Genomic DNA, 14,900 nt, shown 5'->3' with positions numbered 1-14,900 from the left:
TAGCGCGGAAGAGGGGGTGGCGCAGCCTGAGACGCTCGCTTCGGACTCGCTGAGACAGAGCTCTTTTCTCAAGCCCGGCCTGAGGACAACCCCGGTATCCCTAAGCCTTGCTCACCTCAGCCTCAGTTTCCTTTCTCAGTGAGGCCCCCGCCTTCAGGCCCAAAGTACCAATTAAAACTACGAAAAAAAAAAAAAAAGCAGCTTGTCGCTCTTCCGAGCGAACGGCTCAGCTGACAGACTCTCGCGAGAACTTGCACAGCGCCGGTGGTTCCCGCGGAGACCTCGCGAGCGGACCTCCGGGGGCGGGCTGCGCCTTAGCCCCGCCCTTCCTGAGCGCGAGCGCGCCTTGGCGGGAATTTCACCTGTGTGGGATTTAGACCCCACCGAGTCGCAGGCTGCGGTCGGAATCCCCGGGGCGGATCTCGGGGACTGAAAGTGTGAGCAGGTACGACGTGCAGCTAACCAGGGACGCCCGGGTGCGCAGGACGCCGGTTCCATTCGCCCTGTGTTCGGCGTTCTTATCGCTGCCTTGTGAGGACCTGGCGGGACTTGCCCCGCGGCGGGGTGGAGTAGGGTTTTGCGCCGGTCCCTTCTGATCCCCTACCGGAGTCTGCAAGGGAGCTTACAGTTCCCAACAGTGTCCGGAAACTGGCTGAGAGCAGTTTAGAAACGTAGTGGAGGCCGCAGGTCGAGGCGGGCTCAGGAGTTGAAGTTGGATCTGTCCTGAAAACACTTCTTTCCTTTCCACCCTGTCCTGGGCTGCGGTGACCGACTAAAGGGGATTTTAAGTTCCTGCTGCAGCCAGTCGGGGGTGCATTCTCCCTAAGTTCTGACGGCCTTGATCTCGGGAAGTCGGTAGTGGGGGGAGTTGTTCAGCATTTGGCGTCTCGGGTTTTTCCTTTGTGTGTGTGTTGGGGGGGGCGTTTGGGGAACTTTCTCGAGGTCACTTCTAATTTCTCGGCCCGCCCCACCTCCAGGAATCTCATTACAACTTATTTGGAGCCCTTAATGATAATCATAACGAACCCCAAACATTTCAGGACATGAAGTAAACAATGGATAACTGTGCTTCTGCGTCGACATTCCTGACCGACAGCTTGGAGCTGGAGCTGGAGACAGAGTGGTGCAAACCCCCTTGCTTTTCTTGTGATTTTGACCACAGAGAAGGAGGAAAACATTTTTCTGGGGAGTCCTACCTTTCCAGCGGAGCCCTTAAGCGGTAGGTAAAAAATCGAAAACTTTGCTCTAACCTATTCAGATTTGTTACCAGTCTGTTTAGGAATGTTATTTATGATTTCAATCAATTAAACTTTGATGTTCATCAAGCAATGTATTTAAATTGGCTTACTATATCACACGGTTACAAGCTATTCTGTTGGTTTCCTGCTTAGAGCATACCTAAAAGATTTTTGGAAGGTCTTCCTTGTTACCTGATGTTTTCTTACCTCACTGCTGCCTCACCTTTGGGATAGGGAGCTGGGCACTATTTTACCTTTTACATAAAGTGAATTCTGAGTCACCTGGGCTTTTTAAAATGAGCTAATATTCCAAAACATGAGCTAATATTCTGAAGCTTCTCAGTAATTCTTAAGTAAGACATAAACTTTTTTTGTTGCCCCAGTGCCTTCTAATTCTGCATATTTATGCATATAGAAGTCTTATAGACTTCCTTTTTTTTTTCACTTTTCTGATAAATACTCCCATAAGTTCACAGCAACGTTATTCTTCAACGCTCTTGTCCTGAACAGGCGTATACACATATTGCAGTAAAATTCCTATTGAATATCTTGGCAATACCTGCTGAGGCAATTTCAGTCAGAAAGGAAATCATTTTTGTTGATTTTTATAGTTGTACTTTCTTTGAGACCTTAAAAAAAAGTTACTGAATGTGATTATGTCCTTCTTTAGACATTGGCTCAGAATAACTTTCAACTATTCTAAAAATTAAATGTCCCCTTCAAGGGTGCAATTTTACAACTGAAGACAGATGAAAGTATGTGCCCTAGACTCCTTTTCAGTTTTTTCCCCCAAGTTATAGTGCTATTTAGTTATACTTTTTAATCCCAATGTAAGATTGAATTCTTAATATAGTCTAACTACAATAGTATAAGGTATCAGACATTTCATGATTTTATAACATTGTTAACATGTCATGTGTAATATGGATTCATATAATGTCAAAAAAGACATGCTATAGTATGGAATTTAGCATAGTTTTTATGAGATTAAATCAGAGTTTTCATTTCAGACTAATTTTGAATCTTGATCCTTTACCAACTAATTTTGAAGAGGACACAGTGGAAATATTTGGCATTCAGTGGGTTACTGAAACAGCATTAGTGGATTCATCTAGAGTTCTTTTTCATCTATTCAGGTATGTTTTGGGTTTTTTAAATTACCATTGAGTGTAAATGCTATTCAGTTTTAAGTTACATTGCTAGGTGGTTTCTAATACCAGTATTGCTAAAGCACCTGTAGAATTGTGCTTGTTGCTCACTTGATTATCTTATCAGTAACAACAGTTAAGCAACAATGTTTGATGGAGTAATGATTTTGATGAGTTGTTTTTTAGTGATTTTCAGAATTTTTATCCTTCTGTATTTGACATCATGCATTGAAGACAAATATTTAAGGCTTTGAACTGTACCATAATTTTGGAAGAAAAATAAAACACTTTTATTGCTTAATAGCCATAATTTTTCAATAATCTTTGGAGAATGAACTCAGACTTCCTAAATCTATTTTACTTACTGTGTAATAGAAATGTGATTAATTAACTTGGACAATATTTTTAAAATTTTAATGAAAATTTTCAAATGTACACAAATATAGAGAGAATAGTGTGATAATGTCCCTCAGTTACAATAAACATCAAGGTTTTATTACATTTCCTTCATCTCTCCCTTTCCCTCTATTTTTGGCCGTTTTTTTTTTTTTTTGGCTTACATATTTTTAAGCAAATTCCAGGCACCATGTCATCTCACCCTTAAATGCTTCAATATACATTTCTTAAAAATATGAACTTTTTTAAACATAAACATTATCTTATCACAATTAATGAGATTGGGATAATTTTTCATTATTATTTAAAATCCAGTCCTAATTCGATTTTAGATTTTGAAATGGAATTGTTTATCAAAGGCAAATTAATTTTTATCCCTGAATCCATTAAGAATGTATACATGATAGTTCTAAAATTTATATGGAACCACAAAAGATCCAAAATAGCCAAAACAATCTTGAAAAAGAAGAACAAGGCTGGAGACATCACACTTTCTGATTTCAAACTATATTACAAAGGTATAATAAATAAAATAGTATGTTATTGTCACACAAACACATAGATGAATGGAATAGAATTGAGAGCCTAGAAATAAACCCACAGATATATGGACAATTAATTTACAGCAAAGGAGCAAAGAACATAAAATGGAGAAAGCACAATCTCTTTAACAAATGGTGTTGGTAAAACTGGCAGCTACATGTAAAAGAATGAAACTAGACCACCATCTTATAGCATACACAAAAATTAACTGAAAATGAATTAAAGATTTGAATATAAGACCTGAAACCATAAAAATTCTAGAAGAAACTATAGGCAGTAACCTCATTGACATCAGTCTTAGCCAAGTTTTTGTGGCTCTGACTCCAAAGGCAAGGGAAACAAGCAAAAATAAGTGGGACTACGTCAAACTAAAAAGCTTCTTGCAGCAGAAGAAACCATCATCACAATGAAAAGGCAACCTACTGAATGGAGAAGATGTTTGAAAATCATATATTTGGTTACTATGTAAGGGGTTGCTATCCAGAATATATAAAGAAATCATACAGCTCAATAACAACAACAAAAATCCGATTAAAAAATGGGCAGGGGGTCTGAAGAGATGTTTTTGCAAGGAAGACTTGCAGATGGCCAAGAGGCACATGAAAAGATGTTCAACATGACTAATTATTAAAGAAATGCAAATCAAAACTACAGTGAGCTATCACCTCACACCTATTAGGATGGTTGTTGTCAAAAAGACAACAAGTGTTGGAGAAGATGTGGAGAAAAGAAACCTTCTGCACTCTTGTTGGGAATGTAAATTGGTGTAGCCACTATGGAAAACAATATGGAGATTCCTCAAAAAACTAAGAATAGAACTACCATACCCAGCTGTTCCACTTCTGGGTATTTATTCAAAGGACATAAAAACACTAATTTGAAAAGATATATTCACCCCTCTGTTCATTGCAGCATTATTTACAATAGTCAGGATATGGAAAAAACCTGTGTCCTTCGATGGATGAAGGAATAAAGAAGTTTGGTGTGTGTACACACAATGGAATACTACTCAGCCTTAAAAAATGAAATGTCATTTATAACAACATGGATGGACTGTGAGGGTAATATACTTAGTGACATAAGCCAGACAAAGAAAAATACTGTATGATTTACATGGAAACTAAATAAAGCAAATGAACAAACAATAAAACAGAGTACAGATTAGTGGTTGCCAGAGAGGAAGGGGTTTAGGAGGTGGGTAAAAAAGGTGACAGAGTCAAGTGTATGGTGATGGATAGTAATTAGACTTGTAATTATGTTGTAGTTTACACAGATGTCGAATTATAATTCTGTATACTTGAAACTTACACAACTTTTAATAAAGAATGTATACATGGTACGTTTAAATGAAAATGGAAAGTTGGAGGGATTTCTCCTCTTACCCTCATCCCATGGGACCTGTGCTATAATATGGGTTTTATTGGGAAAACAGGCTGAGTGAGTGGTTCTCTGTAATCCTGAACATTACTGAATAAGTTGTCTTATTCAGGACACAGGTTATGAATATGAGTCAGTCTTTAAGGAGTTGAAAGGTAACTAGGGAGAATGGCAAGGGAAGATGATTCTGAGAAATTAAAGGACAACATCATAAAACTTTCCCTGATAACTCTAGTCTACTTTACTCTTCCTTTTCAGAACTCCTATTGTCTAATTGATATAGTTTAACATTTCATTATATAACTGTTAACTTAGGGTGTTTTATGTAACTATTTTAAACTTATTGAAGATACAAATAGTATCTTGATAGTGAAATCTATGATATTTTATATAGTTTTTGAGATAAATACAGCTTTTAGTAGATATTTTTGGGCTGTCAGACAAAGGCATGTTTTATCTTCTCTCAAAGTCCTCACTATCTGAGGCTGACACTAATAAACATTCATGATGTATTATTAAACATTTTTCACAAATGAGAGGCATTGAAGCTGTGTAATAGGTTTGGAAACACTATCCATGTAATTGTTACATCTTTCAAACTGTTCTAAAACTAATTCTCACCGTATATTTTTAAATTAGGCAACAGCTATACAACTTGGAAACCTTATTACAGGCCAACTGTGATTTTGGTAAGTTCTAAGTATGTTTAATGGTAAAAAGGAATAGTTCTCCATTACATTAAATTGCACGTGGGTCTATGGCTTGTCATTGGAATATTATTATAATATGGAGCAAGTGTTAGTTCAGAAGTTCAGGATACAGTGTATTTAGTGTTCAGAAAAAGTATGACACTTAAATTTTGTTGTAGATGAGAATTATAGTACTCTTCCAAATCTGCAAGTAAAATCAACTTAAGGCTAAACTTCTCTGTAGTGAAGTAGTAACTTGCTTTGGGGATGGGGAGTGGGATGGAGAACTTAGAAACAGAAAGTGCCAGACCTCCTGCTGTTTTCTTGCTCATTTCTGCTTTCAGTTTTTGTTTTTGGCATTTAGTGGACTATCAATTTTGGAGGGAATTGGTATAGTTAAGATAGTGAAGAGAATTGAGGGGCAGTGCATTTTAGTGCAGGATAGCTTCTTCTCCTTTCTATCAATTTTGGTATAGTATTTAGAATCATGACTGATTAGCCTAGGTTCCAATCTTGGCTAATTGTGGATCTCACACCGGGTAATAGTTCCCACTTCATTGAGTTCTTATGAGGATAATGCATGTTAGGTGCTTAGCCCTTGTGTCTGTTATTAGTGATGCCTAGCAACCACAGATCACCTGGAACAAACCTTTGGTCAAAGGGCTTAGTAGCTCAGAAAGCAAGGGAGAAACAGACATCCTGAGGGACAGTTGAGGCTTCTCAGTAAGAGGAAGTAGGGAGGGGCTTGTGACAGGATATGGGCCCGTGCAGGCTGATTTTGGGTAGAGTTTAAGGGTGCTAGGGCTTTATTCTGGATTTGATGCTGTTAAGAAGCAGAGACAATTTAATGACTGAGTGTGTAATTCATCCTGGGAAGGTGGGACAAACAGGGAGGTGTGGGAGGGTTCTATTTAGTAAAGAAGTAAGAGTCATATTAGCTGAAAGAAGGGGATATTCTGTTTTTGCATTTTGTTTGTTTTTGTGTAGTTGTGTAGTGCCTTGTTTCTGTGTCAGGCATGATTACAGAGGTTTTGTTTTTTTCTTGCTTCACCATAATCATGGAGTGACCTTGTGAGGTTATTTTTGATACTGTATAACAACTGTTTAATTTCAGTGGGGAACATCATGGCCTAATTGTTAGCTGTTAGCTGTCAGGGCTATTTTATTTCTTTTGTTTTCTCAGTTTGTACTTGGTAAATGTTGAATATTACAGTTTCATTCTCACATGAGTTCCTGCTTCATGCCAGGTAGTGTGTAAGGTGGTGACGAATGAAAGAGGAAAAATATCCTGCTGAGGATTTTGCAGTTAGTTGAGTAGGAGAGAGAAACAAGCAGGCATAGTTCAGCTTGGTAAATGGAAAAGTGTAGTAATAGAGGCATGTACAAGCTGCTGAGGGAGCCAAGGGCTTCATCTGTTTATGTGCCCATCTCTGAGTGATGCCAGATCTGGCTCTTCAAGGATGAGGAGGAATGAGCTAGGCAAAAGATTTTGGAGTTTTGTGGGGTAGGAAAAGTTCCAAGTAGAAACAGCTGTATAGACAAAGATACTGAGTACGTAAAAACATAAAAAGTTCAGGGAGCAGGGTGTAAGTAGTAATTATGTATGGTTGGAACAGAGTGCATATGAGAGTGATGAATTTTTAGAAGGTATGAAATCATAGCTGTCTTTGTAAAACCACACCAGAGTAAGAATTTTATTTGAAACCCCTGGGGCGCCTTTACAAGGTTGTAGTGGGAACAGCAAAAATACCTTTACTATATAGAGTGATAATTAAATTGGGTTCATGGAAGGTAATTATTATGTAAGATTATTCCTTGAAAAGCACTTGCCAACCTCAAATAACTGCAGTGGACTATTTGTTGAAATGGTTACTTGACATTTTGGTCGGTTTTGTGGCTTAAAAAAAAACTTTCAGTGACAGATTTGTTGGGCAGGTTAGCAGTATTAAAGATTATCCCAAAGTCAGCTTACTCTTGTCGTGCAGCTGTGTCGGAGCTCTGTTAATAAACTCAGGTGGTTAGCCTTGGCCTTCAGCCCAACCCTCTCCCCCCGCCCCGAAAGCTCTCGTGTAGGGTCCCTTGCTGAAGTGCATATGGTTCTTGTTCTCCTGTTGATTATACTCCTCGGATTGCCTTCCTGTTGAGGCATAATAACATATGTAATATAATGTTACTTTTTTATTGATACCTGTTCTTAAATATAGTTGTTGATGGTACCCCTTTTTCAGATCTTTTGGGGTTTTTTTGTCTCTAGACATTGCATTTGGATTTTTTTTTTTATCTTCTGTTTCTGTTCTCATGCTTTTTAAAATCTATCTTGAATATATGGAATATATGTATAACTACTTTTTTTAAATTTTATGTTTTATTGAAGCGTAGTCGATTTACAATGTTAGTTTCAGGTGCACAGCAAAGTGATTCAGTATATAACTGCTGTTTTTAACTTTGTTGACTCCAGAGGCTTTCATCGCTGTCATTTCTGGGCCTTTTTGTATTGATTGATTTTCCTCCTAGTTCTGTGATGTTTTTCTGCTTCTTTGAACATCTAGTGATTTTTCTATTGTATGATGGGCATTGTAGATTTTACATTGCTGCTCTCTGAATTTTCTTGTATTACTAATACTAGTGTTGAATTTTGTTCTGGCTAACTGCTGAGTACTTGTAATTCATTGGATCTTCTTGAGGCTTGTAAATTTTCTTAGGACGTCTAAAAAGTAGCCTTTAGTGTAACGTTAATTTACCTGTAGTAAGGCTTTTGAGGATTATTTTTGGAGTATTACTTTTTTTTTTTCTTCCTTCTTGCTAATGGGAACTTGAACCGTTCCCTGGCTTGAATGAGCTTTGCAGGGAATCGTTTTCTTTTTCCTTTTTTGAGGGGAGGGGTCGTTTTCTGGTGTTTTTCTCTAGGCTACAGATCAGTCCTTAGCTAAAGACTCAAAAGGGACCCTCTGTACCCTCCAGGGCTCTTTTTTGTGTAGCTTTTTTTCTTCTTTGGTACTTTTGCCCTCCAAATTTAGACTGCCCTAAACTCAGATCTCATTTCTCCTCAACTGAGTGACTTGGGCTCTGTTTGAATTCTCTAACCCTGTGCTGCAGCCTAGAAACTGTCTCTAGATGGGAACCTGATACACTCTTAGGACTTACCTTCTCTCTAGGATAACAGTCTTGCATTGCCTTTGGTGCCTAAAAACTATTTTATGTTTTTGGTTTGACTTTTTTTGTTGTTTGTTGGCTTGTTTTGTTTTTGGTTATCTAGTTTGAGGTGGGAGATAGTTAAAACTGATTCTTTTAATTCCATCTTTGCTGGACGCAGCAGTTGTTCTTAAGAGTACTGACTTTATGGGCTAAGAATTGTCACTGGGGGATCATTTGACTTTTATAAGGGAAATGTAATTAAGCTGTAAAAGTATACTGCACTGTATTGTATATGTTTGATATGTAGATAATTGTGCAATATCTTTACATTTATGCTCCTGTTGGTTTTGCCAAAATAGTGTCCATGTTTGCTCATTTGAGCACAAATTTAGAAATAAGTTTTGCTTTATGTTTCATATAGATGATAGTTTGTTGCTTATAATTCTCATCATGTTTTCTCTGCCTTTGTTTTCTGGTTGACTCATTTTCCCTACAGTGGTTATCCGTGTTTTATACATAGTAAGCACATGATAATTTTTGCTGGTGTAAATGTTGATGTGAGGGGAAGGATAGCATGGGTTGAGGTTGAGAGATAGGTAGGAATAAGTCATTCAGGGCCTTAAAAGTCATTATAAGGAGTTTTGATTTCATTCTAAATACAGTAGATGGCCTTTCATGCGTTTTGATTTAGGAGTTACAGGAATTGATAAACGTTTAAAGCAGATTTTGTACTTAGATTATAGAGGGGCAAAGGAGGATGTGAGAAGACCTGGTAAGAATCCTGTTGCAGTAATTCAAAAGATCATAGGGAAAATGGATTGGTTGAAAGTGTATTTTGGTCATAAACTTAATGGGAATCTGATGGATTAGATAAGAGTTTGAAGGAAATGAAAGTCAAGAATGACATATAGGCAACTGTTGACACCATGTGATGAGTGGAGAAAACATGGGCAGCATGAACTGGTTTTGGAAGACGTCTGCACTGTCTGAGTAATCCAAGGATAGGTATCAGGCAGTTTGACTTGCAAGGGCTGGAGTATAAAGGAGAGGCCTGGAATAGAGGTTAACCTTTGGAGTTGTTTCATTTATAAATAAAGGAACTGACGAGATCATACATGTAGGAAGAGAAGTACAGAGGGATACTCGAGCTGAGCCCTAGGAGCCCCATTATTAGTAGTAGAACTGAGGAGGAGGGGCCAGTAATGGAAAGGCAAGAGAAAGGACACGTGAGGAAGAAAGAAGACTGACATCACGTGGCATCCATGAAGGCAGGTGTAGCAAATGCTGCTACAAGGGCAGGTTAATTGAGGACAGGTCGTGTCCCTTAGATTGGACCACATGAGTTTCACTGGTAACCTTAGTAAGAGTAGTTTTTGTGGGGATACTAAGAACCATGTAGGAATCAGTGGGGAAAAAAAGATAGAGAATTGCTGCTTATATGGGCTTATAGAATTTTTTTGTCACTGCCCACTGATTATTTAAGCGATGATTATCATCTCTTTTGGTTTTAGGGAAGATATCAACCCTACATTGCAAAGCAGACAATATTAGACAGCAGTGTATAAGATTTCTTCATTATGTTAAAGTCTTCATCTTCAGGTAGGATATCAGATGTATATTATGATTAATGCATGAATTTCTGGGTGCATATTTATCCAGACTCTGGTTGCTTATTGTATCTAATCATTTTTTAGGTCCCTGAAAGTACACAATGCTGAAACTCATGTTCCTGTTCATCCCTACAAGGCTTTGGAGGCACAACTTCCCTCCGTGTTGATTGATGAGCTTCATGGATTACTCTTGTATATAGGACACCTATCAGAACTTCCCACTATTAACACAGGAGCGTTTGTGAATCAAAATCATACTAAGGTTTGACTTGTTCAGTTTAATTTTTAAATTGCCAGGTTTTTTTCCTTCTCATAAGGAATATCCATTTAAGAATGAAGGAAATTAGTCAACAGTGTAGTTCATGGACCAGGCTACCTGAGTTGAAATTCTGGCTCCTCCTTTTATTAATTTTGTGTCATTGGGCAAGTAATACCTCTTGCTTTAGTCTTTCCATCTGTATAATTGGTATAGCCTCCTAGAGTTACTGGGAGAATTAAGTAAATTAAAATGCATAAAGTGCTTAGCACACTGTTTACACTGAATCAATGATAGCTTTTTTTCATTCCATTTTATAACTGCAAATATTTAAAAGTTTCAAAGCAAATAAAATACCTTTATTTTCTAAAATTTATATCATCTTTCCTATTGATAAAGTTTTGGACAAATCCTAGTTATACTGTAGTCAGATTCAAGATCACCTTTAAAGTTATGCTTTCAAAACCACATCTTTATGTCTATTCTGACTTTTGAGATCTTTTTTTGGAATATGATTAGGATTGTTTTGACTATGTCCTTTATTTTTCTACCTGTGATCATCAATCTCTCTGAAGTTTGGTTTTTAAAAAATTTGTATTGTTAGCATGACCCAGTCTGTGGATGTAATTAATCAATTCTCCATAGATAAATGTGAGTTTATGTGAATGGCAATTTATAATTCCCCATGGGATCCCCTAAACTCTCATCTTTACCATTCTATTTGACTTTACCAATTTGAAGAACATTCAGTTTTTAGGAATGGGTTTTTGCCCAAATAAGCTACAATCAAATGTTTATATATTTCTCTGAAGTTTAACAATGATTTAGAAAAACTGACTCTTCTTATCAGGGATCAATATATGTAAACATAAAAGTAACTAGAGTTCCAACTGAATTCTAATCTAATCCATAGAAACCAAATAGGCATTGGCTTTTAATCATGTCAATTAATGAAGATTCATGGGTAGATTGTGGGGGAGGGATGTTTATCCTTTGTTTTAGTTTCTGTAAATTGAACTGGTTTTTATTTTCTGAATATCCATCAAATGCCTAAGAAAATAAAAATTAATAATTTATCTAGCAGCAGAAATAAAAAATGTGTGCAAGTGTCCTCAAACTAGGTTTTGCTTTTCATAGGCTTTTGAATTGGGCAGACTTGAAAAGACAGGTTATTTGAAGATCAGAAGACTGAATTTTTAAAGTAGGGGAATGGAATCTTCAACACATAAACAAAAAAGTCATACACTAAAATACTATTCTTTTCTCAAACAACAGCAAAAAAAAAAAAAAGCTTACAAAATAAAAAGCATCTTTCAAGACCATGTATTTCTTATATTTTATCAATCTCATAAAAGGTAATGCCTTAATTGGTATTTTCAGTTGAACATCTGTTATTCTTTTTTAGGAACTTTTAAAAATTTGAGAAATTATTTGTTGAATATTATGTATGACAAATATTTTCAGTAATTTATCTTTTTTTCAGCACTTAAGCTTACTTGCTAGGTAGATAGATGTTTTAATTTTTTTATATAGTTATATTTGTCAACTTTTTCTTTGGTATCATCCCTATGCTGCTGTAAAAAACAATTTTTTTAACATTTATGTCTAATTTGTCTCTTTAAAAAATATGCTGTGAAGTAGGAAATCTAACTTTAGTTTCTTGCAAATGAATAAGTTATTAATCCTGTCTCTTATAGAAAGACCTGCACATTCCCCACTGATTTGAGATACCATGTTTATCCATTTCTCTTTTCCCTATTTTTCCTATTAATTTATTATCTATTCCTGAGCCAATACTGCTTTATTAGTGTTGTTTTGTTTGCATATTTGATAAGGCAAGTCCCTCCATCATTCTTCCTGGTTGTCTTAATAGAAAATGTATATTATATTTTTATAGTGGCATGAAATCATAACTGGAGAAAGTTTATTGATAACCTACCACAGCACAATAGTTAAGAGCACTGGCTTTTGGATCAGATAGAATTAGGTTTGCATTCTAAGGCATAAATTGAGGGGTAAGTTTCTTCACTGCTTTTAACTTTCGTTTATTAATGAGCACAACAGTAATGTCTAAATGAGAGTCTAAAAGTTCTCCTGTTAAAATATATGGGTGTTCTTGGGTATTCATTACATTTGGAAACACAACTCCCAACTGAAGTCTAAAACAAAGTTATGAAAATAAGTGTTTTAAAATTTATTGCCTTGCAGCTGTAGTAACATCTCATTTGACTGGTAGGGACCTTTACTATACAAGTCTATCCAGCAGCCCCAAGGCTGGTCTGTCTGAAACAACATCAGATAAAAGTGTATCCTGCTTTCAGAGATCGCCAGTGGAAGAATCCCATAGTGAATAAGGTAGAGGTTTCCCTTGAGCTTTTGGAGGATGGGTACGTTAACTTGTGCTTGTGGAGGAGTGTTGTGACATGCTATGGAATACCTAATAAAGTATTATGAATTCTCAGTCACAGTTGATATTGTCATTCACAGCTTTTCCCACCATCATGGCATTTATTACATCTCCACTTAGATATCCATTGGCTGGTGCTGGAAATTCTTCACATGCTTGGTGAAAAATTGAGTAAGTTTATGGATTTCTGATTTGTGTCCTTTTTTAATCTAACATTGATATTTTTGTAAATCACACAAGTAATGAGTGCTTCCTGATTTTTTTTTTTTAAATCAAATAGTAACAAAGTAAAAAGTGAAGTTCTTCTTTTTTTTCCAGAGATAACTACCGGGAACAGCTTGGCCATTTATCCATCCGTATTTACTTATTATCTATTAGCATACATATATAGAAACTCACAGGTAGAATTTTTTGTTTTGTTTCTAACCACAAATTGTATCATCATATTGTTCTATGTAGTGTTTCCTTTAACATTTTTTTAGGGATCTGTTCATGTTAGTACATATAGTTTTACTTGATTTATTTAAGGGCTATATGTTATGGACCTATCATAATTTATTTAGCCGAGTCTATTTTTTAATATTTCAGTTATTTCTGGGGTTTCTTGATATTACAAATAATATTTCACCGAACATCCTTGTGCATATATACATCTTTGAATATTTGTGCAAGTTATTCTGTAGAATAGAATATTCTTAGAATTGAAGTGGCACATTGCATTTTTAATAATTGTATTTGATGCCCTAGTGCTGTATAGTAAGTCTCCCCATTTTATATACACTCTTGAGTGTGCCTTTACCTCATACTCTAGCCAGTAATGGATGTTTATTTTTTTTTTGCCAATACATGAAAAATGATATTGAACCTATTTTTGTGATTTCCTGATTACCAGTGAAGTTGAACATCTTTACTTAATTTTATTGTTTTTTATATTTGCTCTGTTAATTACTTATTCATTATCTTTTGCAAAATATATGTTGTATTATCTTTCGTCTCATTATCTTTCCTGTTTTTCTTTAATTAATTAGTAGTAGTTTGTATGTATTATGGATAGTAATCTTTTATTTCACATGTTGCCTATTTCTTGGCCTTGTTCTTTGGCATCTTCAGATTCCATTATCAGTTTAGCAGTATTCTCTGAATATTATTTAGTTGTAAATGATTAATTATTTAGGTTATAAAGACATTCCTTACCTCAACACCTGCTTTTCAATGAATTAATAAATACAAAAATACACATACATATATATGTGTATGTGTGTGTACTCATATACTTAGACGCGAATATACAAAGGTATGTATACAGAAATACATCATTTCCTCTCTCATGTGGACTCTGTATTTAAAATAATATTTTCTTAGAGCAATACTAAGGTGGACTTACTCTAATACAAGTACAGATTTTGGTATCTGTTACTTTGGTTTGCTGTATTTCATGCCCACAAAACAATTGTGCATGGTTTATCAGTATTTTTTGGAATAATAATGTTTTAAAGGCTTTATTTGTTAGAAATGTAGGTAGAGATTTTCTTGTGTTTCCTCTTTTATTTTTGTTTCTCTTAAGTGTTGTTGCACTGTTGCTTTTCAGATGGCCTTATTAAGAAAAGAGAATCTGATAAATGGTACTTGGGAGGATTGAAACTTTTTAGGTGATGTCTATCAGTGCTCATGTATGAAAGGAATTGTCTTCAAATTTAACTTTTATTTGCAGAAAAATTTGCTTTTAACTGTGTTGCAGTTTTGTTATTTAAAGGTGTACAGTCACTTTCCTTCTGGATTGGTAAAGTCTGCTGTACTTTTAAATACGATTTATTTTTTCATTCCATTTTTAGAACAAGTTGTATATGGTCAACAGTTTATGAATCTGGCAGGTGGCAATTTAACCAACGTCAGCTTATTTGAAGAACATTGTGAAAATCTTCTTTGTGATTTAATAAGCCTGTCTCTCAACAGGTATGACAAGGTAATGCTTTAAGAGTTTATTTGCATTTTTGGTACTTAATGGCAGTAGTCAATACTTAGAGCATGTGGTATAATCTGTAAGAATTTAATCTAAAATGGTTTACTTGTTAATTCTTCTAACTTTATATTTAGTATTTGG

At 35.8% G+C, this 14,900-nt stretch overlaps 1 protein-coding gene and 1 long non-coding RNA gene across 4 annotated transcripts in view; one reads left to right on the top strand and one right to left on the bottom strand.

Moving 5' to 3' along the window:
- The window catches only part of LOC107033197 (uncharacterized), a 332,749-nt gene extending 332,520 nt beyond the window's left edge, over positions 1-229 (bottom strand). For both annotated transcript variants that reach the window (XR_012074875.1, XR_012074874.1), the window contains exon 1: positions 116-229. This is a non-coding gene — a long non-coding RNA (uncharacterized lncRNA). The remainder of the gene's footprint in view (positions 1-115) is intronic.
- A 103-nt stretch (positions 230-332) lies between these two features.
- The window catches only part of MMS22L (MMS22 like, DNA repair protein), a 107,582-nt gene continuing 93,014 nt past the window's right edge, over positions 333-14,900 (top strand). The window contains exons 1-8 of one of the 2 annotated variants that reach the window (XM_006200264.4): positions 333-445; positions 1,041-1,219; positions 2,249-2,374; positions 5,342-5,391; positions 10,038-10,125; positions 10,221-10,398; positions 12,880-12,970; positions 14,632-14,762. In XM_006200264.4, coding sequence (XP_006200326.2) covers positions 1,056-1,219; positions 2,249-2,374; positions 5,342-5,391; positions 10,038-10,125; positions 10,221-10,398; positions 12,880-12,970; positions 14,632-14,762 — 828 coding nt within the window. In that variant the 5' untranslated portion in view covers positions 333-445; positions 1,041-1,055. Of the gene's footprint in view, positions 446-606; positions 688-1,040; positions 1,220-2,248; positions 2,375-5,341; positions 5,392-10,037; positions 10,126-10,220; positions 10,399-12,879; positions 12,971-14,631; positions 14,763-14,900 lie in introns of those variants that run through there. The other variant, XM_072965642.1, reaches the window with a different exon arrangement.

The sequence above is a fragment of the Vicugna pacos genome, chromosome 8, assembly GCF_048564905.1.
Source record: "Vicugna pacos chromosome 8, VicPac4, whole genome shotgun sequence".
NCBI lineage: Eukaryota > Metazoa > Chordata > Mammalia > Artiodactyla > Camelidae > Vicugna > Vicugna pacos.
This window is presented reverse-complemented; position numbering and strand designations above follow the sequence as displayed.